Source organism: Trachypithecus francoisi, unplaced genomic scaffold, assembly GCF_009764315.1.
Source record: "Trachypithecus francoisi isolate TF-2019V2 unplaced genomic scaffold, Tfra_2.0 Lachesis_group6, whole genome shotgun sequence".
Taxonomy (NCBI): Eukaryota; Metazoa; Chordata; class Mammalia; order Primates; family Cercopithecidae; genus Trachypithecus; species Trachypithecus francoisi.
The window spans coordinates 27,798,215-27,823,398 of NW_022681471.1; the positions used below are offsets into that span (position 1 = coordinate 27,798,215).

General features: G+C 47.6%; 1 protein-coding gene across 1 annotated transcript in view; it reads left to right on the forward strand.

The window, feature by feature from the left end:
* Positions 1-25,184, forward strand: part of ZNF185 (zinc finger protein 185 with LIM domain) — a 73,236-nt gene that overhangs the window by 42,071 nt on the left and 5,981 nt on the right. The window contains 5 exon segments of the mRNA XM_033201662.1: positions 5,166-5,363; positions 17,433-17,630; positions 21,595-21,705; positions 23,193-23,273; positions 24,915-24,986. Of these exon segments, the coding sequence (XP_033057553.1) occupies positions 5,166-5,363; positions 17,433-17,630; positions 21,595-21,705; positions 23,193-23,273; positions 24,915-24,986 (660 nt within the window).

Here is a 25,184-nt window from a genome sequence, read left to right on the forward strand (position 1 = left end):
CTAAAGACCTGCAATCAATAGAAAGGAGTGCCTGGGTTAAGATAAGGGGTTGTAGAGACCAAGGTTCTTATATAGATGAAGTCTCATAAGTGGCCGCCCTTAGAAGCAATAGATGACCAATGTTTCTTATTCAGACCTTTAAAAGGTGCTAGACTCTCAGCTAAACTCTTCAGATCAGAAAAAGCCCTGGAAAGGGAAGGAGATTCTCTACAGAATGTAAATTTCCCCCAGGAGAGACAGCTTTGCAGGGTTATTTCAAAATATGTCAAAAAATATATTTTGCTGTAAAATACTTCAATTTCTTTCATTACCTGCTCTTTGTCATGTGATGCTATACTAGAGTCAGGTTGGAATTTGGCATATTATTGCTTCAAAGAGTCTGTTTTGTCAGTCTGAATATCTCTCTCAATGTTAATACTGGTCAGTTGGGTGTGAATTCCAAATGGAGAATATATTGAGGCATGTCCGACCTTCCCCTTCTCATCATGACTTGAACTAGTTTTTCACGTTGTGTCCCCTTGGCTGAGAGAAGTGTCCATTCATTCAGCTGGGGAGCTTGGAATTTTATTTTTGGTTTACAACACAACAAAAACTTTCCGAAGTCCCAGGTAGAGATTTGGATTTTATTTTCTGGGGTGGGTCTCCATCATCTGTGTCTTTTTCAAAGCTCCCCTGTTTATTCTCTTTCCAGCTAGGTTGAGAACCATTGTTCTCAGGTTGTGGTTCTCAACCAGGGGCATCTCCCAAACCTTCCAGTCTGCTACGATACGTCTGGAGCCATTTTTGGTTGTAAAAACTGGGAGTGGGAGATACTACTGGCTTCTTAAATGCAGAGATCTGGATGCTACTAAATACCCTACAGTGAACAGGATAGCACCCACCCCACATCCCCCAACACACACCATAGAATTATGGGGTTCAGGCCGGGCGCGGTGGCTCAAGCCTGTAATCCCAGCACTTTGGGAGGCCGAGACGGGCGGATCACGAGGTCAGGAGATCGAGACCATCCTGGCGAACACGGTGAAACCCCGTCTCTACTAAAAAAATACAAAAAACTAGCCGGGCGAGGTGGCGGGCGCCTGTAGTCCCAGCTACTCGGGAGGCTGAGGCAGGAGAATGGCGTAAACCGGGAGGCGGAGCTTGCCGTGAGCTGAGATCCGGCCACTGCACTCCAGCCCGGGCGATAGAGCGAGACTCCGTCTCAAAAAAAAAAAAAAAAAAAAAAAAAAAGAATTATGGGGTTCAAAATGGCAATAGTGCTAAGGTTGACAAATCCTGCTCTAGAGCTTTGACGAGCTATTTGGGAAGATAGAAGGGGCGGAAAAGAAAAAGGGATGGAAGAGAACAGCAGCCCTCACCTAACCGGGAGTCTGGGTAGCAGGCTCAGGACTGCGCCTGTGCGAATGCGCACTAGCCACCAGCGTACGCGACGAGTGCGCGCCTGTGCACCTCGGCGAGCACCCGCCCGTAGTGAGTACGCCTGCGCACGCCGCCATTTCTTGAAGCACCGAACTCGGTCGCAGTGCCCGCCGGGAAAATGCGTCTGTCCACAAAGTGAAATGGCCGCCCGGGGCGAGCTCGGCCTCGGCGGGGATTCTCCTGAGGCCATGCCCGCGCCGGCCGCCAGAGGTCGCCTGAGGATCGCGAATGGGCCCGAGGCGCTGGCTGCCCCTTCCCCCGCATAAGGTCTGAAGCCGCGGCCAGAGTGGCCTTGGGGTGACCGCGCGTGGACCGTCCCCGGCGGGAGGAAGCGCGGTCCCGCGAGGGACCGAACGGGGCCCCTGCGACTTGAGCTTGTTCCGCGGGAGCCCTGGTGGCCATGGCCTCCGGTACACCGGACATGGGTCGTCAGGGCTGCCCAGGGCGAGGGGATGTGGACCCTCCAACCACGCTGGGCCCTTGGGCTGACCGGGGCTGGTCTGTGGGGGCTCAGTGAGGAGGGACTTTGTTCCTAGGAGTTTGATGAGGGAGCGCCGTGGGGTGGCGTCGTCCTGACATCCTGCAGGGCAGTGGAGCCTTACTTTCCCTAGGTTACAACACAATTTTAACTGTCCCAAACTGTGGGGACTCTGCCCTATTCCACCTTGGGCCATTCCATCACACTACAGGGAGAGGCGGTATAGTATAGTGGTTGAGAGCCTGAACTCTGGTGCTTTGGTTCAAATCCAAGCTCTGTCACTTACAAGCTCCGTGACCTTGGGCATGTTACTCATCTCTGTGCCTCAGGTTCTTCAGGTGTAGAGTAGTGGTAATCATACCTCCTACCATATAGGGTTGTTGAAACGGCCAAATCGGTTTGTATATGCAAAGCGTGTAGGACATTTAAACCTGCAAGCTAAGTGAAGCAGCACCAGATGAATATCTCCTGCTCTTAGAGGTGTTCAGGGACACTCGGAAGGCTGACTTTACCAGCTTTATTGGCTTGATTTCATTTGACATGACACGATATCTCATCTCCTTCCTACTAAACTTTTGTCATCAAATTTTACATCTAGAACATGCTGTTTTCTTCATTATGTTGCAAGCATGGGCTTCTCAAGTTTATATTTTTCTTCATGAGGATCAGGTGAAGTTTAGGCCCCACATTTCCTCACCACTGGCAACCGTTGTCAGCCAGTGGAGGAGTCTAGTGGAGGTAGTACAAGAGTGCAAGTGTCAGCTGGGTGCAGTGGCTCACGCCCACCTGTAATCCTATACTTTGAGAGGCCAAGGCGGGAAGACCACTTGAGTTCCGGGGATTGAGACCAACATGGGCAACGTAGTGAGATCTCATCTCTACAAATATTTTTATATATGTGTGTGTGTGTATATATGATATCTATCTATATATGTATATCATATATGATATCTATATATGTATATCATATATGATAGATATCTTATATATGTATATCATATACATATGTTTTTGAAACAGTGTTTCTCTTCTATCACCCCGGACTGGAGTGCAATGGGGTGATCTCGGCTTACTGCAACCTCTGCCTCCTGTGCTCAAGTGATTCTCCTGCCTTAACCTCCCAAGTAGCTGGTACTACAGGCACATACCACTGCACCTGGCTTATTTTTGTATTTTTTTGTAGAGATGGGTTTTTGCCATGTTGCCTAGGCTGGTCTCAAACTCCTAACCTCAACTGATCCACCCATTTCTGCCTCCCAAAGTACTGAGATTACAGGCGTGAACCACTATGCCAGGACTACAATTTTTTTTTGTTTTTTTAAAGAATGGAAGTGTGTAGAGTATGGTTGTGTCAGGAATTGACAATGGCTGTACTAGGCTACTGGATCTTTGGTCCAATTACATTCAGAAGGAAAGGCTTCAGAGAAACCAATCCCAAATCCAAAGTCCCATTGGTCACCATCCCCTGTGTTACCTTGCCTATCTCTAACCACTTGACTTCCAGCAGTTCATGAGGCACTCAGACAGGATAGCTGGGAAGTAATTCCCCTGGATGCTACATTGTCCAGCAGAGCTTCCTGATAGTGTTTGCCTAAGATTTCCTTTTTATGACCCACATAGGTCATACCTACTAAAATCATAGTGGCCCTGCCACAGGCCTAGGAACAAAGAAGCCTTGTTCATCCATTTGTCCCTGTGTCACAGTAGAGCCCAAGTTTCTCTTTGTGGAGAATTCTGGCTCTATCCACAAACTTGGTGAGGACAGCCTCTACTAGTGTATTTCTGCAGAGGACATGGGACAGGATGGGACTCTGATTGAATCCATAGTAAAGCTAAGTCAGGGCTACCACAGTAGGGATACAAGCTCTTCAGGCCTTGTATGTTTGTCTTTGACTCAAGCAAGCATGTCACTGACAGAGATTGAGCGGGTGTGTCAGGGCACCCTGCTGGCAACCCTGGGACTAGCGTTAACCTGTGCAGACCACTTTTGGTCTGCATAGCGGGCCCTAAGGGTGGAAGCAGGACAGAGAAGCACAGGCCCAGTGGGATGGTTTCCCACAGTTACTGTGTGGCGTCATACTCACTTGCCTGCAGTTCTGCCTGGTGCAGCTGGAGGTGGCAATTAGCTTGTTGTCCCTGCTGGAGAATTTTAGTCCCCCCCACCTCCACCTGAGGCTGAAGAATCATATTGCTTTCAGGGCATACTTTCCAGAAAGTGTGGCCTCTTTTGGCCTTGTTATTCCAGCTTGAAGCAGGAAGCCTGCCTAGACAAAGTTAACTCCTATATACAGAGTCCCAGGTAGTTTGTAGTGTGTTCTTGTCTTGGGGTAGCCCCCACTAGCTATTGAAGGCAGCTGGTGATATTGGGAAGGTCATATTCAGAGTGAGCTAGGATCAAGGTGATGGTGAAGTAGATTTTCATTCTGAAATGCTGGGCTCACTCTCTTAGTAGCCCAACTTGGTGTTTGCACCTGACCTAGTAGACTCTGGAAGCAGTACCTTGCATCTCGAGGTGGGGCTGGTGATGGGAGGGGTGTGGAAGTGGAGGATCAGCTAGCAGCCTCTTTCCCGTGGTACCCAGACTGGAGGTACAGTGCAAGCATGGGGTGAGGCCAGAGAAGACCCCTGAAGAGCTCGATGCCTGAGACATCTGGGGGAAGCCCTGTGCTTCTTGCTGGATTCAGGGGTGGCAAAAGCCAAAAATTGGAGGGCTGGGTGCAGTGGCACATGCCTGTAATCCCTACACTTTGGGAGGCTAAGGCAGGAGGATCGCTTGAGACCAGCCTGGGCAACATGGCGAAACCCCGTCTCTACAGAAAAAAAATACAAAAATTAGCTGGGCGTGGTAGTGTGGACCTGTAGTCTCTGCTACTTGGGAGGCTGAGACAGGAGGATGACTTGAGCCCGGGAGGCAGAGGTTGCAGTGAGCCGAGATGGCGCCGCTGCACTCCAGCCTGGGCAACAGAGTGAGATCCTGCCTCCAAACAACAATAACAAAAACATCGGAGGCTTCGGCTTCGGCTTCGGCTTCGGCTTCATCTATTACACAGGGACGCCTGTTCAGTGGGAAGGGAGCGGCGGTGCTGGGCTCCTGCCAAGGAGACTGTCTGCTCTCTGGACTTGGGCTATGCCTGGCTCCTTTCTGCCCCACTTTCAGGGATATGAGTGCCTCCAAGTCCACAGGAGGTGACAGCCAGCTTGCGTGCTGGGGCTGAGGCAGGGTTAGTTTCAGAGCACTTTTTTCATAAGGGTGCTTATTCTTCCTCAGGGCCTTGGCGGATTATGAGGTGAAGAATGTGGCCACCAAGGTCAGAGAGGCCTGGCAGGAGAGGCCTGGAGCCCCAGGAGGTGGCCAAGGAGACCCAGCTGTACCCACTCAGCAGCCTGCAGATCCCAGCACCCCAGAGCGGCAGAACAGCCCCAGCGGCTCTGAGCAGCTTATCAGACGAGAGAGCTGTGGCAGCAGGTAAGGGCTGAGCTGCAGTGGGCTCTGCCTCTAGAGCCCTGGTTTTGTTGGGGTCTGTGACCCAGGTGGAACCACTTCCCCATACCCCGTGCCAATACCCGGCACATTGCACACCCAGGTGCCTGTTCTGGGAGTGGGTCATGGTGGTGATTCCTGGTCCTGGAGCAGTGTCGTCAGGCTTCTTGTGGCTCAAGGGGCTGGGAGGGGACTGTGATAGGAGGATGTGTCTGTCCCCAGGTGTGAGAAGCCCTGGTTAATTCCCAATGCATGGGGCAGGAAGGAAGGCTGTCTTTCAGAGTACAGGTGCTCTACAGGTGGGGGTCCTGGGCAGAGTGAGGGCAATTTGTGTGCGTAAAATGCCATTGTCAGAGAAGGACAGAGTGTGAAAGAGCAAAAAAGAGAGAGGTTACAAGTGCAAAACAGTGATGGAGTGAAGCAGAGAGAGAGGCCAGAGGGAGAGAAAGGGAGCATGGGTAAGCAGGCATGAGAGAGTGACACAGGATGTGACTGGCCATGTGTTGATGTGTGCCAGCATGCATGAGCAAGAGGACAAGTGTGCCTGTTACTGGAGCTGACCATGTGGCATTGGTGTGAGAATTTCAAGTCAGGCTCTTTTGAAGGCATCTCGCCTGCCAGCGCAAACACTGCGTGTCCATGCAGCTCTGGACACGTCAGTAGGCCAGTGATTCCAGGGGTGCAAAGCAAACAGTTTCTTAAACAGGACAGAAATGTAGAAGGAGAGAGCTAAGACTCATATTGCCCCAAGAGAGGAGCTGGTGGAGTCCAGCAGGGTGTTTGCTGTGGGGAGCAGGTGGGGCCTGGGGCTCCTTTTGCAGGGATAAAAGAAACACAGTTATCTGCCTTCTTTGTTCTGGGGCTTCATGTACCACAGAGGTTCCATAATTATTAATAGTTAGATACGGAGGTTATTTTTAGGGCCTGGCTCAACTGTTAGATAACAAGTTTTACCTTCTAAGAATATCTAGCCCATCTTTGACTCCTTGGCCCAAGGCCCTGCAAAGGCCCAGTCCAAAAACAGAGTGAACAACCTTGGACTTCCTGTCACGTTGTGTGGCTTCTGGAACTAGTCAGTGTTCCATGCAGTGAAGGGATATAAAAAGTGAGGCTTGTGGATGAAGGAGGAGGTGAGTGGTTCTGGGCTTGGTTTTTGTTTTGCAGGGGGAGTGTCAGGAAAGGCTTTCTTTACAGGGAGAGTGATGTTGGAGCTGGGTCTGGAAGGCTGAGGTAGATTTTGCCAGATGGATGTGCTTGGAAGACATTCCAAGTAGAGGCTCACAAAGTGTATAGGGAACATCCAGTCAGTAGCCATCACAAAGGAAGGTTAATCCAGCCTGGCTTGGCAGGAAGCACTGAGTAGGGGCTGGGCAGGCACCTGCTCCTAGGCTGAGGAGTGTGACCCACGTCCTAAGGGCCCTGGGAGCCACTGATGGTTTTCCTGCAGGAGAGTGCCACAGCCAGACTTGAGTCCAAAGAAGATCCCTCCATTGCCCTGTGGAGGAGCAGGCCAGGGGAGTATATGACAAGACAAGGCAAGAGGCCATATTGGAGACGTTTTGTTTACACCAGGGCCGAGGTGATAAGGCTGCAAGTATTTTTGACTTATTAAAGGTAAAAGTGGCCTTGGTGTGGTAGCTCACGCCTGTAATGCCAGCACTTTGGGAGGCCAAGGTGGCAGTATCGCTTGAGCCCAGGAGTTTGAGACTAGCCTGGGCAACAATGCGAGACCCTGTTTCTACAAAAAATTTAAGAACATTAGCCAGGTGTGGTGGCACATGCCTGTAGTACCAGCTACTTCGGAGGCTGAGGTGGGAGGATTGTTGGAGCCTGGGATGTCAAGGATACAGGGAGCCATGTTCCTGCCACTGCACTCCAGCCTGGATAACAAAACAAGATCCTGTCTCCAAAATAAAAATTAAAAAAATAAAGTAACAGTGAGGGAAAAGCGGTAGCCAAGGTTGCTTCCCAGATTTCAGGGCTAGGCAACTGGATGGGTGGTGACAGGAACGAGCTGGGGGTAAGGAGTTTGGGGGCAGGCCTGCTGAGAGATGCAGAGAGATGATAAGGTCATTGGACCATGCCGAATGAGAAGTGCCTGTAGGGGGCTCCAGCCAATGATGTCCAGTAGATTACTGAGTAAACAAATCTGGAGTTGAGCAAAGATCTGACCTGGGGCTAGAGAGCTGGGAGTTGTCAGCTCATAGGAAGTCACTGAAGGGAATGGATGAGGTTGCTGGAGAATGCCTTTGGAAGGCAGTGTGTACAAAGCATGTATTCCCGACTTTTCTCTCTAAGTTTCCAGGGCCACTTGTCCAGCTAGGCCCTTGGCTGGGTGGGTAAGTCCACGTGGTTCACGGGTGCTGAGGGAGCCTTCCTTTTGGGGTGTATATCTAAAGCCACCTGCATCATCAGCTGACATTTATCTCCATTTTCTGCTCTTCTTTTGTCTCAAAAAGAAAAAGAGGGGATATTAATTATTGATCCCCTAAAACCCTAGCTGAATATATAAAATGAAAAGAAGTAACAATATGAGAGAAGCAAAGGCAGATGGACCATAATTTTGAAAAGTAATACCGAAAGGTCTTAAGGAGGAAGAGGAGCTACAGAGAGGTATTGAGAAGGAAAATTTTGAGTAAATGGAAGAAGTAGGAAAGACAACCGTCATGGAAACCAAGCCACACTGAGCTAACTTTCCAGTGTGCCGCAGATCCTGAAATAGCCCATCAGATCTGGCTATGTAGAACTCATGACTACCTTGAGGGGAGTAGGTTGGGGCAGTGGGAAGGCTGTAGTTGGATTATAATGGATTGAGGAGGGAGCGGAGGATAAGCAGGTGCAGTTGGTGGGGTACACATTCTGAAACTGGCCATGACGTGATGGATGTGGGAGGGGTGAGCAGATAACTACAGCTACAAGATAATGGAGAAGGTTTCCTATAGGTGAAAGCAACGTGTGCCTGTTAGGTAAAGGCTAGGCAGAGGGTGCCTACATGACCAGTACCCAGTAAAATCCTTGGACTCTGAGTCTCTAATGAATTGCCCTGGTCGACAGCATTTCACACTTGTTGTCACAACGCACTGCTGAGGGGAACTGAGTGAATCCTGTGTGACCCACTGGCAGAGGACTCTGGAAGCTTGTGCCCGGGTTTCCTCAGGAATTTGCCTTGTGTGCTTTTCCCTTTGCTGATTTTGCTTTGTATCTTTTCACTATAATAAACCATAGCCTTGAGTGTGATGATGTGCTGTGTCCTGTGAGTTCTTCTTGTGAATCACCAAACCCAGGAATGGTCTTGGGGACCCCTGACGCAGATGGGCAGGATCAGAACTTTATGCCATAACAAGGACTTTAGATTTTCTTTCAAGGGCAAAGAGGGGTCAGGAAGGTTTGAAGCAGGGGAATGATACGGCGAGAGTATTGCTTTGCAGTGGGCTCTCCAGTGGCAGTGAGAAGAGTGGACTGAAGTGGGCAGAGTGGAGCAGGGAGAAGAGGAAGTGCTTACAGAATCCTCCTGTAAGAAATGATGGGGCCTGGACTAGGGGACTAGCTGTGGAGATGGAGACAGACAGAACTGTAAAACAAGTAGAATAGATCCCAAATTGGATGACAGATAAGACTTGGGAGAGCAGTGAGGGAGAGGGAGTGACAATTTAGAAAGCCACATTTCTGGTCGAGTGACTGAGTGGAGTATGTGACCCCTCCTGGCTTAGGTGGTGGCCAAAGTATCTCTAACCTGACACTATACTGCCTGCATCTGACTGAGCAAATGCCTGGTCCATGGAGATCCCAAGCTGACAAGGGCACCTGAGGTAAGCCTCTGGCTTTCAGGTGGAGGCACTGCCTAGGCTGGCCTGGCTGGATTGCCCTGGCACACTGTGCTGTTTTGCTGAGGCAGGCAGCAGCACTCTGCAAGCGCTCTTCTCCTCTTCCTCTTAGTGGTCTAAATCCTGTAGCATGCTGGGGTGCGACTATAGACACATACCCTTTGCGGGCCACCTGGGTTCTCTATTTGCAGTCTTTGGGTCTGGTCACTGGCATGGCATCTCAGTAGGCTAGGTTCATCAGGAAGGGTCAACTATGTCATGGCACCTCATGGGAAGCATTTAGAGTCAGTGGGCCAGGGGCTTCAGGGCTGCTTACTGCTAATAGTTCTAAGTAGCAAGCATTCCCTCAGTCCTAGTCTGGGCACACGCCAGGAAGAAAGCCACTAGATGCCCTCTCCTAGTGGATAACTAGCCTGGGGTTCCAAGAAGGGCAGAGACAGGCAGAGTGAGAGCCTTCAGAGATGTAGGCAACGATGGTAGCAGAACTTCCAGGGAGAGTAGATGGAAAAAGGGAAAAAAATCTTTGTCATTATTTTTAAATGTCTGAATTGACCAGATTAGAATCTTTGAGAGTCTAGACACTAGGGAATTCTCATGGGTGGGCCAGTTATCTCCTCCCTCACATGGGGGGAGAGTAGGTATGACCCAGCATGAGAAGACCAGAGGGCAGTCAGTGCTAAGGGTAATACCTTAGGCATGGGAGATTGAGTTTTTCTTCAGTTTGTAAGTTTTCACTTTAATATTCCACTGTTTCCATCATTTCAGATGACTGGGGATGATAAGGACAATGTAATTTGGGGGATAAGGAAGAACTCATTATATATCTTGGATGACTTTACTGGGGAAATGGATTCCTTAGTCATTTGAAAGAAGTGGTAGAATTCCACATGTGGGGAATACTTGTTCTAACAAAAGCTTAATAACATTAGTGGCAATGATCCTTTTATATAAGGGAAGCTTCAAGCCAGTGAGAAAAACATAAATAAACTAGTAAGAACATATTTATAACCATGAGATTTGGGTGCAGAATAAAATCACATTGGCAGTTAAGGAAAGGTCCTAAACATCTGTATATTAACAATATTCCATCAGTGGGCAATGTGAATTTCCCATGGAAACCACTGGCCTAGAATACACTGGATACAAATCAGAGAAGCAAAATTGCAACCAAGTTAATATTTTAAAAAATAATTGAAATGATGACTGATAACCTTGTATTGTTCTTATCTAATATAAGGCAAAGCAGCACTGGGGCTTTGATAGAGAACAATATCTCATGTGCACTGAGGACACTGAAAACCTGCTAGGAATTCTATGGAATTTCTAAAATATTTATGTTAAGGACGTTTTACCCATTATAGACTAATTTAGGAAGGCTCTGCTTTTTTTTTTTTTTTTGATTTGACAATGCTGCCAATGCAATTTATACAATATTAAATAAGACTAATTAATTTTGCACCTTTCTTGTTACAAGGTGAAAGAGTTAATCCTTTGAGATTTTCCAGAAGGTCCCTGGCAAATCCCAAAGTCAGTTTTAGGTATGAAATATATTTAAGGTTTGATTGTGGGAAGGCAAATGTTAAGAGTTGTCAGGGGTTCTTGAACATTGGATTGAATAGCATTATGGGTTAATGAGAAATACTACATGGTTAGCTAGTGAATCAGAGTTATACAAATTTAAAGTAAACATATGAGGTAACATGATTGTAAAGAATCTTCAGTTCCTTTAAAATTGAAAAGACTTTTAAAAAATAACTAAGGACATAATAAAGTCAACATACAGATAGGGCATTACAGTATTTTGATAAGACATAAAATCTTTGCCCCTTAGGCAGATGACTCAGAAGAAAAACAGACCATTTATAACTTTTTATTAGGGACACACCAATGATCAAGTTTTTTGTTTTTTTTTTTTTTTTTTTTGAGATGGAGTCTTGCTCTGTTGCCCAGGCGGGAGTGGCATGATCACCATGTGGGCCAGGCTGGTCTTGAACTCCTGACCTCAGGTGAACTGCCCACCTCAGCCTCCCAAAGTGCCAGGATTACAGGCGTGAGCCACTGCACCTAGCCTAAGAAAATTTTGTTATTTTAACAGAGAAACCAATATTTTAATTTTATACAATTACAATATTTGATGTTCTTTTTTGAAAATCTTATAAAATACACTGAATAAATATTAGTTTTAACCATGACAAATAAAATTCCTTTTCTGTGAACATTTTCTAATTTTAAAGATATGTGTTTACATTTTGTCTCACACATTTTTAAATTATTTGTCATTTTAATTTAGGACAAAGCTATTTTCTTTTTCCTTAGGAAAAGCATATTTGCATACCTTACATACAAAGTTGTTTCCCTTTGCCATTTCTGTCATTATTACTTTTAGTAGTCTCACATATATATATATATATATATATACTTATTTGCTTATTATAATTTTAACCATTAATAACTTCTCTTTTACAGAGAAAACAGGAGGTAGGTAATTTTGAAATATCATATACCAGCATTTTGTAGCAGACTAGTAAAGCTTATGAATATACATCTCATAACTTTTTATAGTTATATACTTTTTATACTACCATTTTGCAGTGTGGACAAATGAACACATTTAACAGATCCAAATATAGTCACACTGTACCATAAAAAAAAAAGCAAAAAGTATATAAACGTAAAATTAGGTTTAGTGACTAAGTATTTTATCTTCTTTATAAATGATATTTAATGAATTTAGTTAACTTAATTCAGCGTAAGTCTAAGGTTTTAAGTTGCCAAAAAGATTTTAGAAAACTGTCTTTAAGCTTACATATTATAAAACATAATTACTGCTGAGATAAAGTTTGCCAGAATAATGACTCAGTTTGGTTAAAAGCAAATTAAATTTTTATAATCTTAAACATGTAGTAGATATAATACTAGCTTATTCAACATGTAAACCTGTTTAAGTTTAGGAGGAATATACCCAAGTAGAGTAAAAATATGCTTGTATTCTGTTGTATTATAGGTAATGCTCATGACTCAGACACACAGCTGTCTATTAAACTAACAATATCAAACTAGTCTTGTTTGCCAAAAGTTTACATAAATTCTGTGAACTTGAATTTTAAAAGCATTTGGGTTAGTTTTTATAAGAGTACTTTTTTGTTGTTTACATTGAAAGTATTAGAAGTTGGTTCTTTAATTTATGAGAGTTTTATAATTATTTAATTTATATAAATTATTTATCTCTAAGTCAATTAGAATAGAGGATAAGGGATTTTGTAAATTAATTTGGTAGTGCCATCTGGAGGTACTGAAATATTACATATATACAACATACATATATACTAAACATACAGACAGACACAAATAGAGATCTAATGGCGAGCCCTCAATGGGGGCAGGGGACCTGAAGCTCTACTGGCTATAGGCATTGAGAGGCTGAGTGGGAAGGGGAAAGCCTGCGGAAGAGTAGATAGGGGTATGTAGGAGGTAGAGGTGTGGAAGGGGACAGATGAAAAGATTCAGGGAGCTGAAGGGAAGGTCCAAGGTGGTGAAAAGAAGGGAGGAGGGATGAGGTAGGAAGATGGGAAGGGAGAATCTTAGATGAGCAGGTTTGGGGAGACCCCAGGTTCCCCAGTAAGGTCACTGAAGTTCCAAATGACCCTTCGTGATTACCTTTTTTTTTTTTTTTTTTTGCCAGTTTTGGAAATACTGGACAGAATGAGTGCCATAGGGGCAGAGCATGTAGTCTGCAAGGGAGGAGAAGGAAGAGGAGGAAGGGCACCCAGTAGATTGAGAGTTACCTGTGGGAAGAGGCAGATCAAATAGAGAAAGGAGCCAGGCTGGACAGTCTCATTAGAAAGTTCTGCATACAGTCCTCATCTGGGAGCCAAAGTTTCTCTTCAGTCCTTACTGAGGAGCGGAAGGGCTTTCCTTATGCAATCTCTAGACAAGGTGTCAAGGGAAACAATGAGGCCTCACAAAAGAGCCAGGAATTTCCCACTCGAGAGTCAGGGAGTAAATCTCCACTCAAAAGGAACCAAGAAAACTTCTATCCAGGACGATTCTGGCTAAAATTGAAAAGAACCAGGAAGAGTCCTGCTCAACAGAATCAGGGGTTAAATCTCCACTCAAAAATAGCTAGGAAGACTTCTGTCTGGGAAGATTCTTGCTCAAACAGAAAAGAATTGGGAAGAGATCATTTAACAGAATCAAAGTAACTGAATCACAGAACCGTAAAAAGTGTCCAATAAAAACAAATACCGACTCCGGGCAGGGTGCAATGGCTCACACTTGTAATCCCAGCACTTGAGAAGCTGAGGGAGGAAGATCGCTTGAGCCCAAGAGTTAGAGACCAGCCTGGGTAGCATAGTGAGACCCCTGTATCTATAAAAATTTTAAAAATTAGCCAGGCATGGTGGTATGTGCCTGTAGTCCCAGCTACCTGGGAGGCTGAAGTGATGGAGGATTGCTTGAGCCCAGGAGTTTGAGTCTGCAGTGAACTATTATTGTACCACTGCACTCCAGCCTGGGTGACAGAGTGAGACCCTGTCTCAAAAACAAAAAACAAATATGGATTTAGATAAAGAGAGGCTTTTATTTTATTTTATTTTTGAGACAAGTCTCGCTCTGTCACCCAGGCTGGAGTGTAGGTGCCATCTCAGCTCACTACAACCACCACCTCCCGGGCTCAAGCAATTCTCCCGCCTCAGCCTCCTGAGTAGTTGGAATTACAGGCGTGCGCCACCATGCCCAGCTAATTTTTGAATTTTTAATAAGAGAGAGAGTTTCACCATGTTGCCAGGCTGGTCTTGAACTCCTGACCCCGAGTGATTCACCCGTCTTGGCCTCCCAGAGTGCTGGGATTACACACGTGAGCCACTGTGCCTGGCCAATAATTTATTTAAAAAGACCACTGCAATAGGGATGATGCTGCAATCTTAGGACTTGCAAACATCACAAAATAATACAGAAAAAGCAAAACAAAAACAAAAAAACACTTTTTTTTTTTGGTAGGGAGTAGTAAGTAGAGCTAGAAGCTCAGCTACTTTCAAGGGCCAGTGGGCAAGTAAAGGGGAACCTATTTGAAATGATTTGACCAGAAATGTGTTTCCCTGTGGTCAGCCGATTCCCAGGAGAAGCTGCTAAGTGGGGCATGTTCTGCAGTTTAGCACTTACTTGGCCAGGAGCAAGCAAAGTTCAGACCCTGTGGGGAGGAGAGAAGACTGCCTAACATTCTGTCAAGGCAAAGGAGAGGTAAAAAGCAGACAACTGTGAACACTTGATCATCCTTCAGGCAATAATCCATTCTGGGTTTCTGGCTTAAGACTCTTGAGAAACAAGGGGAAACAGCTGGTAGGAGCAGCAGGCTCACCTATATGTAGTTCCATGAGGTAGCCTTATGGACTTCTGCCACCTTCTAAAACTCAGCATGTCCCAAACCATCTTTATCAACACAGCGTCTCACCAAAAACAACCAAATAAAACAAATTAACTAATGTACTAATTCTGCATCTCCCCCTGTGTTCCTCATCTCAAAAAACTGTTATCACCTCATTGACTCAGACTCTCAACCAGGGAGGTAGAATAAATGTTTGGGGGCATGTTAAATGTGATACCTATGAGACATGTAAGAGGTGAGGTGCAGGAGGCAGGTACATGGTGATAAAAGAAAAACTTTAGCCAAATTAAATTTAAAGGAGTTTCATTGAGCAATGAACTATTTGTGAATTGGGCAGCCCCCAGAACCATAGTAGATTCACAGAGACTCCAGCGCAGCTGCATGGTAGAAGAAGATTGATAGATTAAAACAAAAGGTTGGGGGGCAGGGAATGACGTACAGAAATTGGAAGTGAGGTACAGAATGGCTGGATTGGTTACAGCTTGGGCGTATGCCTTATTTGAACACAGTTTGAACACTCAGCGGTGTATGAATGGTTGAAGTATGGCCGCTGGGATTGGCCAAGACTTAGCTATTGTTACAGGCGCATACTACTAAATTAGGTTTTCAATTTTATCTCACTATTAAGCTAGGTTACTTTTCATCCACAAGGACTCAAATATGGAAGTACGGAGTCCTTCTCAGGTCATATTTAGTTTGCTTTAACAGTGGACAAATGGGACTGGAACTTTGGGGTTAGGTCTGGACTGAAAATAGGTATTTGAGAGTCTTCCATACGTCAGTGCAGCTGAAGCCAGGGGGATGGGTAATATTGTTGTGGGGGCATTCATAAAGTGAGAAGCGAAGACATATAGGAGCAGCACCCCATATTAAGAAATAAGATAGAACAGGAGGAGCTTGTGAAAGAGATGAGTGAGCAGTGGCCAGTGAGGTAGGAAGCCAACCAGTGTGCTGCTGTGGAAGAAAAATGTAAAAGGGAGAGTCACCAACTGTGCCAGTTAACTGGACTTAGCTGCAAAAATGTCTAGAGTAGTGTGATCTGCACAGTGATCCTGTGATTAAAGCATCCTAACCTCCCCCAACAATTTGTTACCACCTTAGACAAGTACAGAAATTGAGAATATTTATATTTTTGTAGCACTTTGACACTGCCAGGACATGTAAGCTTGTGATCAGTAGACTTTCTGGTTGAACAGGGTAGAGAGACCAGTTCAGGTGTTGTGGTGAGTCCCATGGTGTCAAGGGCTGCACCTTAAGACCGCATGTCAGTCCCAGACAGATGGGAAAGGGAGGTCATTCAGTGCAGATAGTTTGAGAAGCAATTAATAGGTTCCATGGAATGTTGATGGTAAGAAGGGAAGGAAAAGGTGACAAGAGTGAGTGTAGACAGCTCCTTCTAAGGAGTTTGGCTGCTGGAAGGGGAAGAGAAGCAGCTGGGGTTAGGTGGGGGGAACTAAGTTTAGAGATGCTAAAAGTGTAGCAGGGGTTATGTGATCAGGTTGAGCTGCAGCGGGAACAATGAAATTCCATTTTGACTACCATTTATTAGTTGCAATTGGACTCTTACGTCAACTTTCTCATCTGTAAAAAAGGGGATGGCCGGGTGCGGTGGCTCACGCCTGTAATCCCAGCACTTTGGGAGGTCGAGGCAGGCAAATTGCCTGAGCTCAGGAGTTCACGACCAACCTGGCCAACAAGGTGAAGCGCTGTCTCTACTGAAATAGAGAATTAGCGGGGCGTGGCAGCGGGTGCCTGTAATCCTAGTCCCAACTACTCGGGAGGCTGAGGCAGGAGAATCGCCTGAACCGGGGAGGTGGAGGTTACAGTGAGCCGAGATCCCACCACTGCACTCCAGCCTGGGCGACAGGGCGAAACTCCATCTCAAAAACAAAACAAAAAAAAGATGAAAATGCGATTGCTTTCTAGTAATACTTATGACTACTTCACAATAAAGAAGACAAGAAGGTTCCAGCTGTGAAAACTACGCGGTCACAACAATAAGTGAGCGGGAGCACGCACGCGCGCTGAGATTGTACGTGCACAGGCTGGGGGGTGCGGTCGGCGTGAGTACGCCTGCGCGCACCGCCATTTCCTGCAGCCGCAGACTCGGCCCGCGGTGCCCGCAGGGAAATGAGACGATCAACAAAGAAAATGGTAGTTTTGGGCAAGATCGACCCTGGAGAAGCCTTTTCTGCATCAGTCCCGGATCCTGCCGCCAGATGGCGCTAGAGGATCACAAATGGGTCTAGGGTTGTCATAACGGCCCCGCCTGAGAAATTTTGGATTCTTCTGGCCCTTCCTCCTTTTATGGGGTCAACAGCGGATTTGGGAATCTGGCGACCAACACGTGCCCACTCCCCTACTCTTGCCCCTACCGAGCCCTCCAGGGTAGCTTGGGGGAGAAGCCCCTCCTTAGATTGCCGGGTTCTTGATGAGCCTGCCCAGTGCACAGGTCTTGAGCACCATAGTCAGGGAAGAAGGCTGAATGGCTTAGGTCTTCCTAGAGAGGCCGGAGGCAGGAAAGAACTGGAGAAAGGAGAGATGGCAGTGGGAGGACGGGGACAGGAATACCAGTGTGTTTCCAACCAGAAGTCTATGTCTTTTAATACCTCATTGAAGTCATCAGGTGACTTTGCCCTTGTCAGAAAGGAGCAGCACTGCTGGGGTCTTACTGAGGAGGGGACTGCCTGCTTCTTGGAGTGGCGGTTGTGCCTTCTTCCTGTCTGCCCTACCCTGGGGGAGATGAGTCCCTCCAAGTCCATGAGACATGACAGCCAGACTACCTACCATTGGAGAACAAGGTCTAGTCTCGGGCACTCACTTCGTAAGGGTCTTATTCTTCCTCAGCATGTTGGCTGATTTTGAGGGGAAGAATGTGGCCACCAGTGTTGGAGAGGCCTGGCAGGAGAGGCCTGGAGCCCCAAGAGGTGGCCAAGGAGACCCAGCTGTACCCACTCAGCAACCTGCAGATCCCAGCACCCCAGAGCAGCAGAACAGCACCAGCGGATCTGAGCAGTTTGTTGGACGAGAGAGCTGTGCCAGCAGGTAAGAGCCGAACTGCACTGGGACCTTGCCTGCTAGAGCCAGTGTTTTTGTCCAGGGCAGCAACCCAGGACAAACCCCCACACACTAGGCATGCCTGTTACCCTCTGCAGGTGAGTGTGGTTAGGAGCCAGAGGGAAGCAGAGAAACCAGCATGTCAGGGGTAGATTTTCATGGATTTCAGCTTGGAGCCATAGCATCGAATCTGTTAGACTAAGTCTGGCACAGAGAGGATGCACAGAGAACCATGTTGTCTGGCAGCTAGTTCAAACCTGGAAACCTGGGTCAGGGGAGGGATATAGGTTACTTTTTCCATTAATGGAGATGGAAGCTCTCTCAGCAAGGTGTGCCATGGTGTGGATGGGATTCACTGCCAGAAATAACAGCTGTACCAGTTGGATGAGCTCTTCCACTGCCATCAGCACTGGGATGGCCATGGATTTGGGCAGTAATGTAGCTCCACAGTGCTGACTCAGGGTTGCTCATTGGTTGCAAGAAGTTGGCAGCAGTAGCCTGAGGAAACAGGGGCTCTGATTTTTCTGAGAGAGATCAATAACCAAGGAGCAGCCAGGTACTAGAGAACAGTCAGCACCAGACGCTTATGCTTTTCTGTGAGCAGCTCAGGTCTCCCAAAGTGGTAGTTTCCTGGCTTCTGGCCTTTGTAGAGCAGTGTGGGTGCACACCAAATTATGACATTTGTGGTAGCTGTAAGAACTTTCCCAATTTTGAAATCCTAGGTGACTTGTAGCATATTTTTTCACATTTGAAAATAATTGAGTTTTGAAAATGTTTTTACAGGCAATCTAGTATCAGATTTTATATCATCCTGAAACATTCTGTCAATTCCCATTTCCAAAAATCCATGGAAAGCTGGAGTTGTTGGACTGGAAACAGTGTGGTCTCAGGAAGGGCTTCACAGCCATTGCAACATGGGCAGGGCCTAGAGGGCAGGAGAGAATGCCATGATTTGATGACATTTTACCCATTCCTGCCAGGTGAACTTCATCTTCTTCTCTGTGACAGAATTTTCTGGCTCTCACATCCAGCTTTGGTCACTAGGAACCTACCTGTTGGCTCTTGCACTGGCAGGACATGTGGTAGAGGCTTCCAGTCTGAGGCAGGACTGGCTGCATTCTCAAGATGTCCTTATTTCTGGTGTTTTGTGGCTATTGTCCTATCCACTTAACTGATTTTGACCAACTGCCTTGCTGTGACCTCTGTCCTCTCTCTGTCTCTCAGTTCCAGGTTATTCCCTTGACCGGCTTCCAGTCTTTCCTAATCTTGTCCCTGCCAATGAAGTATTCTGGCTCTGCCTTCACTCTCCTGCTATGATCCATCGCTTTGATAGGGTGGCTTCGGGAACAGGGTAAGGAGAGGGCTGTGCTAGCTTCATCTTGCCGAGGAACTCAGTAAAGAAAATGTTTGCTGACCTCTTGCATTCCTCAGCCTGGCTCTGGTCTCTCAAACCTAATACATGGGATGCATGCCAGCAGTCAGCCTCACTTTCCCTCTGGTCCTTTTCTGTGTGAGGCCAGAGGTCTTTCCTTTATCACTGCCTGGAGCTGCAGTTGATGATGGTGAAAGAAGGTGTACGTGTCTGTTGAGAGCTCCCTTTGTTCCCCAGATATTTTTTTCCTAAAGTGGCCATGAGTTCAGGAATAATCAGGAGCCATGGGCCGCCAGCTAGAGATGCTGCATACTAAGAGCCTCCCATGAGCAGCCATGTACACAGTGAACACGATGGCTAAGGCCCCACGCAGCCGCTCTCAGAGAGCACATGGTCTACTAAGGAATAAGCACGATCGTAATAACCGTTAGCACCCGCTGTGTGCTGAGAATGTGCAGGCACTGTTCTCCATGCCTTATGTGGACTCACTCATTTAATTCTCACACCAACTCTAGGAAGGAGGTGCTTTGATTATGGAGAAACTGAGGCAGATGGAGGTTAAGTAATTTGCCGGCAGTTTTGCAGCCAGGAAGTGGCCTAACGGAGATTAGAATCCAGACAGAGCTCAGAGCCTATACTGTTCATCACTATGGCATCCATACTGCCCCTCCGTTTGTTATAAGCCAGAAAGGAAAGAAACCAGGTGCTCTGATGGAGAGGGGTTAGGGCAGGGTGTGGTAGCAAGGATGGTTAGGGAAAGCTTTTCTATCAAGGAGGAGACAGTTCAGCTGAGACCTGAAACATCTGGAGGAGCCTGCCTTCCAAAGAACCTGGGGAGAGACATCGTGGACAAAGAAAATAGGGCCTGAACGACGAGCCCTGTGCTTGGAGGGTACGGGGTGAGGTGAGCGAGGGGCAGGAGCTGGGCCCTGTAGTGTCTTGTAGGTGAGGGAGAGGAGGCTATTGGGAGGGCTCCTATTGCTCACATTGCAGTCCTGGGGGATGCCCAGGGGATTTTTTTTTTTTAAAGAGGTGGTGTTTCACTGTGTTACCCAGGTTGTTTTTGAACTCCTAGCCTCAAGTGATCTTCCTGCCTCAGCTTCCCTAGTAGCTCCAGGGAATTTCTGTTCTACCTTGCCCCTTCAGTTCTGCTGTCCCCTTCAGTATTCTGCTGACATGGATCACAGGATACCAGACACCTGGTAGTTGTTTAGTCAGTAGGAGGTCTTCCTTCCTTCCTCTTAAAATCGATCCTTTTCTCACTCTTCGGCTCTGCATTTTATCCCCCATGTGTCTTTTCAGATTTTTGTGGGGCCTTCTCTCCTATCTGGTCCACCTCCTCCAGTCTCTATGGTATATTTCTTTGTCATAGGGTGAAGCAGGAACAGGCACAGGATGATTGGGTACACTGGGGTGAGGTAGGAGGCAAGGCCCTCAGGAAGGGCTTCCCAGAGGAGGAGGTGATGTTGTCTGCAAAGGCATATGAGAGCTTGGCAAGTCCGGGGAACTGCAGGCTGGTCTGTATGGCTTGAGCTTGGGTGGCAAGTGATAGTTTGAGACTATGAGGCGAAAGAGCTAGGCAGATGCTAGATCATGATTGTTCTTCCCTTTGCCTACTCTTCAACTAGTTGTAATCTTGGGCATTACATTCTCTGGCAAGGGGACAATACCCCATAGCCTGAGCCAGATGCAGGCAGCCATATCTGGGGTATGATCTGAGCCGCAGCATGTTGGAGAAAACCAGAATCAGCCCAGGGCAGTGTGCACCCATAGTGCTGGCCTCAGGCCATTGGAGGGTGGGCAGACTTAAGTTGGAAGGTGCAAACAAGTGGTCAGTGGTGCTGCCCAACACCATGCCCTGAACTGCAGTAGACAGCTATGGCAACTTTGGTAATGAGGCTCATAGCCTGGGGGCAGGCAGAGTGAGAGCCAGTATGGGCTTGGCCAGAGAAAAGCTCTTTTGGGCTGCTGGGGAGGTTGGATTCCAGGCCAAGGGCCGTATCTGGCAGCTGAAGTGTGGAGGTTCAGAAAAACTTCGACACCGGTCAGTCTCCCGCCTCTGCTGGGAATGAGGTGCATCATTCCCAGCAGCGGTGACTTTCCTCCTCAATGATGCCTACTTTCATTTGGTCCTCTGCCCCTTGGCCTTGTGTTCTCTAGAGAGTTTCCTGCAGGGTGGCAGAAGGAGCTGATCCTAGTAAGGGACTGTCCCATCCAGTGAGGAGGTGAGCTGGGTTGTGTCTTCCCCTTCTGCGCCCTCCTGTCACATCCCCGGGAGCCCCATGATTCTACTCTAACTGAGTGAGTCACAGAGGTCAAGGCCCTTGGCTGCAGTCAGGAGTTCTGCGTGGACACTGGAAGATTGGGGTCTTGCTACCGACTCACCATGTGACCTGGGACATGTCTCAACTCGCCTAGCCTGGGTTTGCTTGTCTGTAAAGTGAGGAGAAGTTCCATTTGTTGGTCTCAGAGGAACCTTCAAGAGCAGTGCTCAAGGGTTAGGCTCAGAAAAGTCTGTTTGACCCTGGAAGGTGTTAGCTCTCAGGTTGACACGCCCACCCCTCCCTTTATTTCTTTCAGGGTGAGGAGCCCCTCGAGCTGCATGGTCACCGTTACTGTCACTGCCACTTCTGAGCAGCCTCACATTTATATTCCAGCCCCCACACGTGAATTGGACTCCAGCTCTACCACGTAAGAAGGGCTATCTAGCAACCTGGGAGATGTTCCTCTGCCACTTCCTCCTTGGCGGTAAAGGACTTGGCTTTTGTTCCATGTTGCTTCCCCTTTAGTGCCTTCCCCAATTTCCAGCAGGCCATTAGCCAAGGGGCCACACAGGACAGTGTTAGTCCCGTAACTCCCATCTACGGGCCTAGACGTTCCCACACCTCCTTTTTCCTATCTCTGTAAGAGACTGTGGTGGTACTTCCTAGTGTGCCAGTGCATGTGGCTCTGCCATCCATGATTCCTTGCTGATGTCCCTGTGGAACATGCCCAGAAAGCCAGCTCAAGTCCATGAAGGCCAGGCATGTGAGGAATACCTGAGGCTGGGTAATTTATAAAGAAAAGAGGTTTAATTGGCTCACAGTTTGGCAGGCTGCACAAGCATGGCACCAACAACTGCTTGGCTTCTGGTGAAGGCCTCAGGAAGCTTATAATCATGGCGGAAGCTGAAGTGGGAGCAGGACCATCACATGGCACGAGCAGGAACAAGAGTGAGGAAGGGGAGGGCCCGGACTTTGAAACAACCAGATCTTGTGTCAACTAACTGAATGAGAACTCACTTTTCACTAAGGGGATGGTGCCAGCTGTTCATACGGGATCCCCCCATGATCCTGTCACCTCCCTCCAAGCCCCATCTTCAACACTGGGAATCACATTTCAACATGAGGTTTGTCTGTCTCTCTCACATGCTCACTGCTTCACCTGCATTCCTGGCTACCTGTCAGGGTGCAGGAAGGGATGTCACTGCAGGAAGGCTGCTCAGTGAGGTGTGTGTGTTGGGGGCGGGAGGGGGGCATATCCAAGGGGGCCTCTGCAGACATCAGGTCAGCAGGCTGGAGTGTGTAGCATGGAAATGGGGTCAAATTGGGGCCATGCTGAGCCCAGCATGACGCAGACCTTGTTTCCAGTCATGCAGACACCAGTCCAGGATGAGGCAACCTCTAGGCCTCTGGACCCTAGCAGTAAGAATGGAGAGGTTAGATGTGAGGTGGAAGTTGCGCAGTAGCTGAGTACCTTCTGAGAGGTGCTGAGTGGTAAAGACTGACCGTGTAGGATTAAAGCTTGGAGGATATCTTGGTTGTGGGTAGAGGGGAAAGATGACACAGCCCTATAGTGGGAGTGGAAAGCCCACAGGACTGAAGTGTAGAAGTATAGAAGCCTGGGGAGAAGATGGGGGCACCGAGGTCTGCATGGAGGAAGACAGCACATTGTTATTGGTTGCAGGAAGCCCCTTTCTGGGGCCCTCAGTCCAAACACAACAAGAGATGCTCATGGCCTGGGATTGTAGCCCGAGTCCACAGCAGTGCCAGTGCCTTTATCCTGGGCCTTCCCATAAGCTGTTTCACTTCCTTCAAACCAGGCTGGGTCTCCCCAGCCCTGAACCACTCCTGTGGACCAGGCCTGGTTCCCTGGAATCTTCTGGTGTACCTCTGACTTCTGCTGTGCTCCTTCTACAGCAAAGGGATTCTCTTTGTGAAGGAGTACGTGAATGCTAGTGAAGTGTCTTCTGGGAAGCCAGTATCTGCACGCTATAGCAGGTAAGAGCAGGTCCCAAACCCTTCCATGTCGGCCTTCTCCTGTCGGCTCCCATATTCTCATCCCTGCATTTCCAGTTCCTTGTCCAGGGCTTGGCTCAGAGTAGCTTCTGGGTAATTGTTGAGTGGATGAGTGATGTAGTTGCTCTGTGATGGGATTGATGCATTTTCAGGTGTTCTACTTAACTGGGCACCTTTGAGTTCTCCCTTCTGGTGAATTCATCCTGCACACCATTTTCACTGCCATTTTGTTCTGCTTGTCTTTGTTATTTTATTTTGTAGAATGCTGAGAGCACCCCTCTTGACAGAGCTGGCAGAGCCCTAGGGACCAACTAGCCATCCTATTTCCTTTCAGATTGCAGAGCTCTTCTCTTCTGCCCGCATGTTCTTTTCTGTCATGCCAGGCTGCCTAATTTGAACACACATGTGACTGCAGTTCCTGATACATGTATGACTTTGCTTTTTATTTTAATTAATTAATTAATTATAAGTAATTTTTTTGAGATGGAATCTTGCTCTGTTGCCCAGGCTGGAGTGCAGTGGCACCATCTCAGCTCACTGCAACCTCTGCCTCCCGGGTTCAAGTAATTCTCCTGTCTCAGCCTCCCTAGTAGCTGGGATTACAGGCGCCCACCACAATGCCCAGCCAATTTTTGTATTTTAGTAGAGATGGGGTTTCACCATGTTGGCCAGGCTGGTCTTGAATTCCTGACCTCAAGCAATCCACCTGCCTCGCCCTCCCCTTTTCATTGATCATCTTTTCATTTTCTTGCTTCGTGATGCCATGAGGAGGGGGTACTTCCATGTCACCTCAGTGTATTGCCACCTACCACACTGAGATGAAGTCCCTTGGAATGTTTCTTATGACATGTCATCCCACTGGAGGATTTTAGTAACAGAGAGGAGCATCCTGGCCTTATTTCAGAATTGGGCCTCTGGGGCTCCTGGACTGGCTTTCATTGGTGCTGTGGAATGATGAGCATGGCTGTGGGCGTCAAGTTCAAGCCCCAGCTCAGGGCCCCCTGTTAGGATCATTTTGGACAAGATGTTCAACCTCTCTGAGCTTTGGTTTCACCATCTGTAGGCCCTTAGGGTGGTTTTTTTCAACAGCTTATTGAGTTATAATTCACCTTTTAAAGTGTACAGTCCGAGGTTTTGGTACATTCACAGAGTTATGCAAATATCACTGTCCAATTCTAGAACACCTTTGTCACCCCAAAAAGAAACCCCAAACCCATCTGCACCCCCTAATTCTGCCCCATAACTCAAGCACAGGTATTATACCAGAATGATCCCTTCTTTTTTCTCATTCCCAGTATCTGATTTCTACTGAGTGGGCTCCTGGTGACTGTCACATTATATTATAGGTGGGGAGGAAAGCTCTGCTCTTTTCCCACTGGTCAGTGGGGTTCTCTTGGTGTATACAACCTCAGGAATCCTAGCCACCCAGCCCCGATCATCTCCCTCATTGTGAAAGGTCTCCTTTGTCCCCCGCATAGAAGGGCCCTATGACACCAAGTGATGCATGACGACTGGCATCGTAGTTATGTCTCAGCTTGTGGCCAAAGGTTAATTAGAAAATTAACTATGATAGTGATTTGGCTCTCATCTCTGCCCTCCTCTCCCCCATCGCCCTCCCTGCAGTGTCAGCAGCATTGAGGACTCATTCGCCATGGAGAACAAGCCTCCGCGCGGCGGCACTCCACACTCTGAGAGGTGTGTTGACTTTCTTAGCATGGAGCTTGCACTTCTACAGAGGAGAAACGGGGAAGAGAGAGCTCCTGCTGAGCCTGGTTGCTTTTATCTTCTGCTTTGCAGCCTCCAATCCATTTGCAGAAAGGCGAAGGACACTACCGAAGGGTGGTGCTTCCCTTTTTGGGATATCACACTTATGACAACGAAAGCCTTTGAATT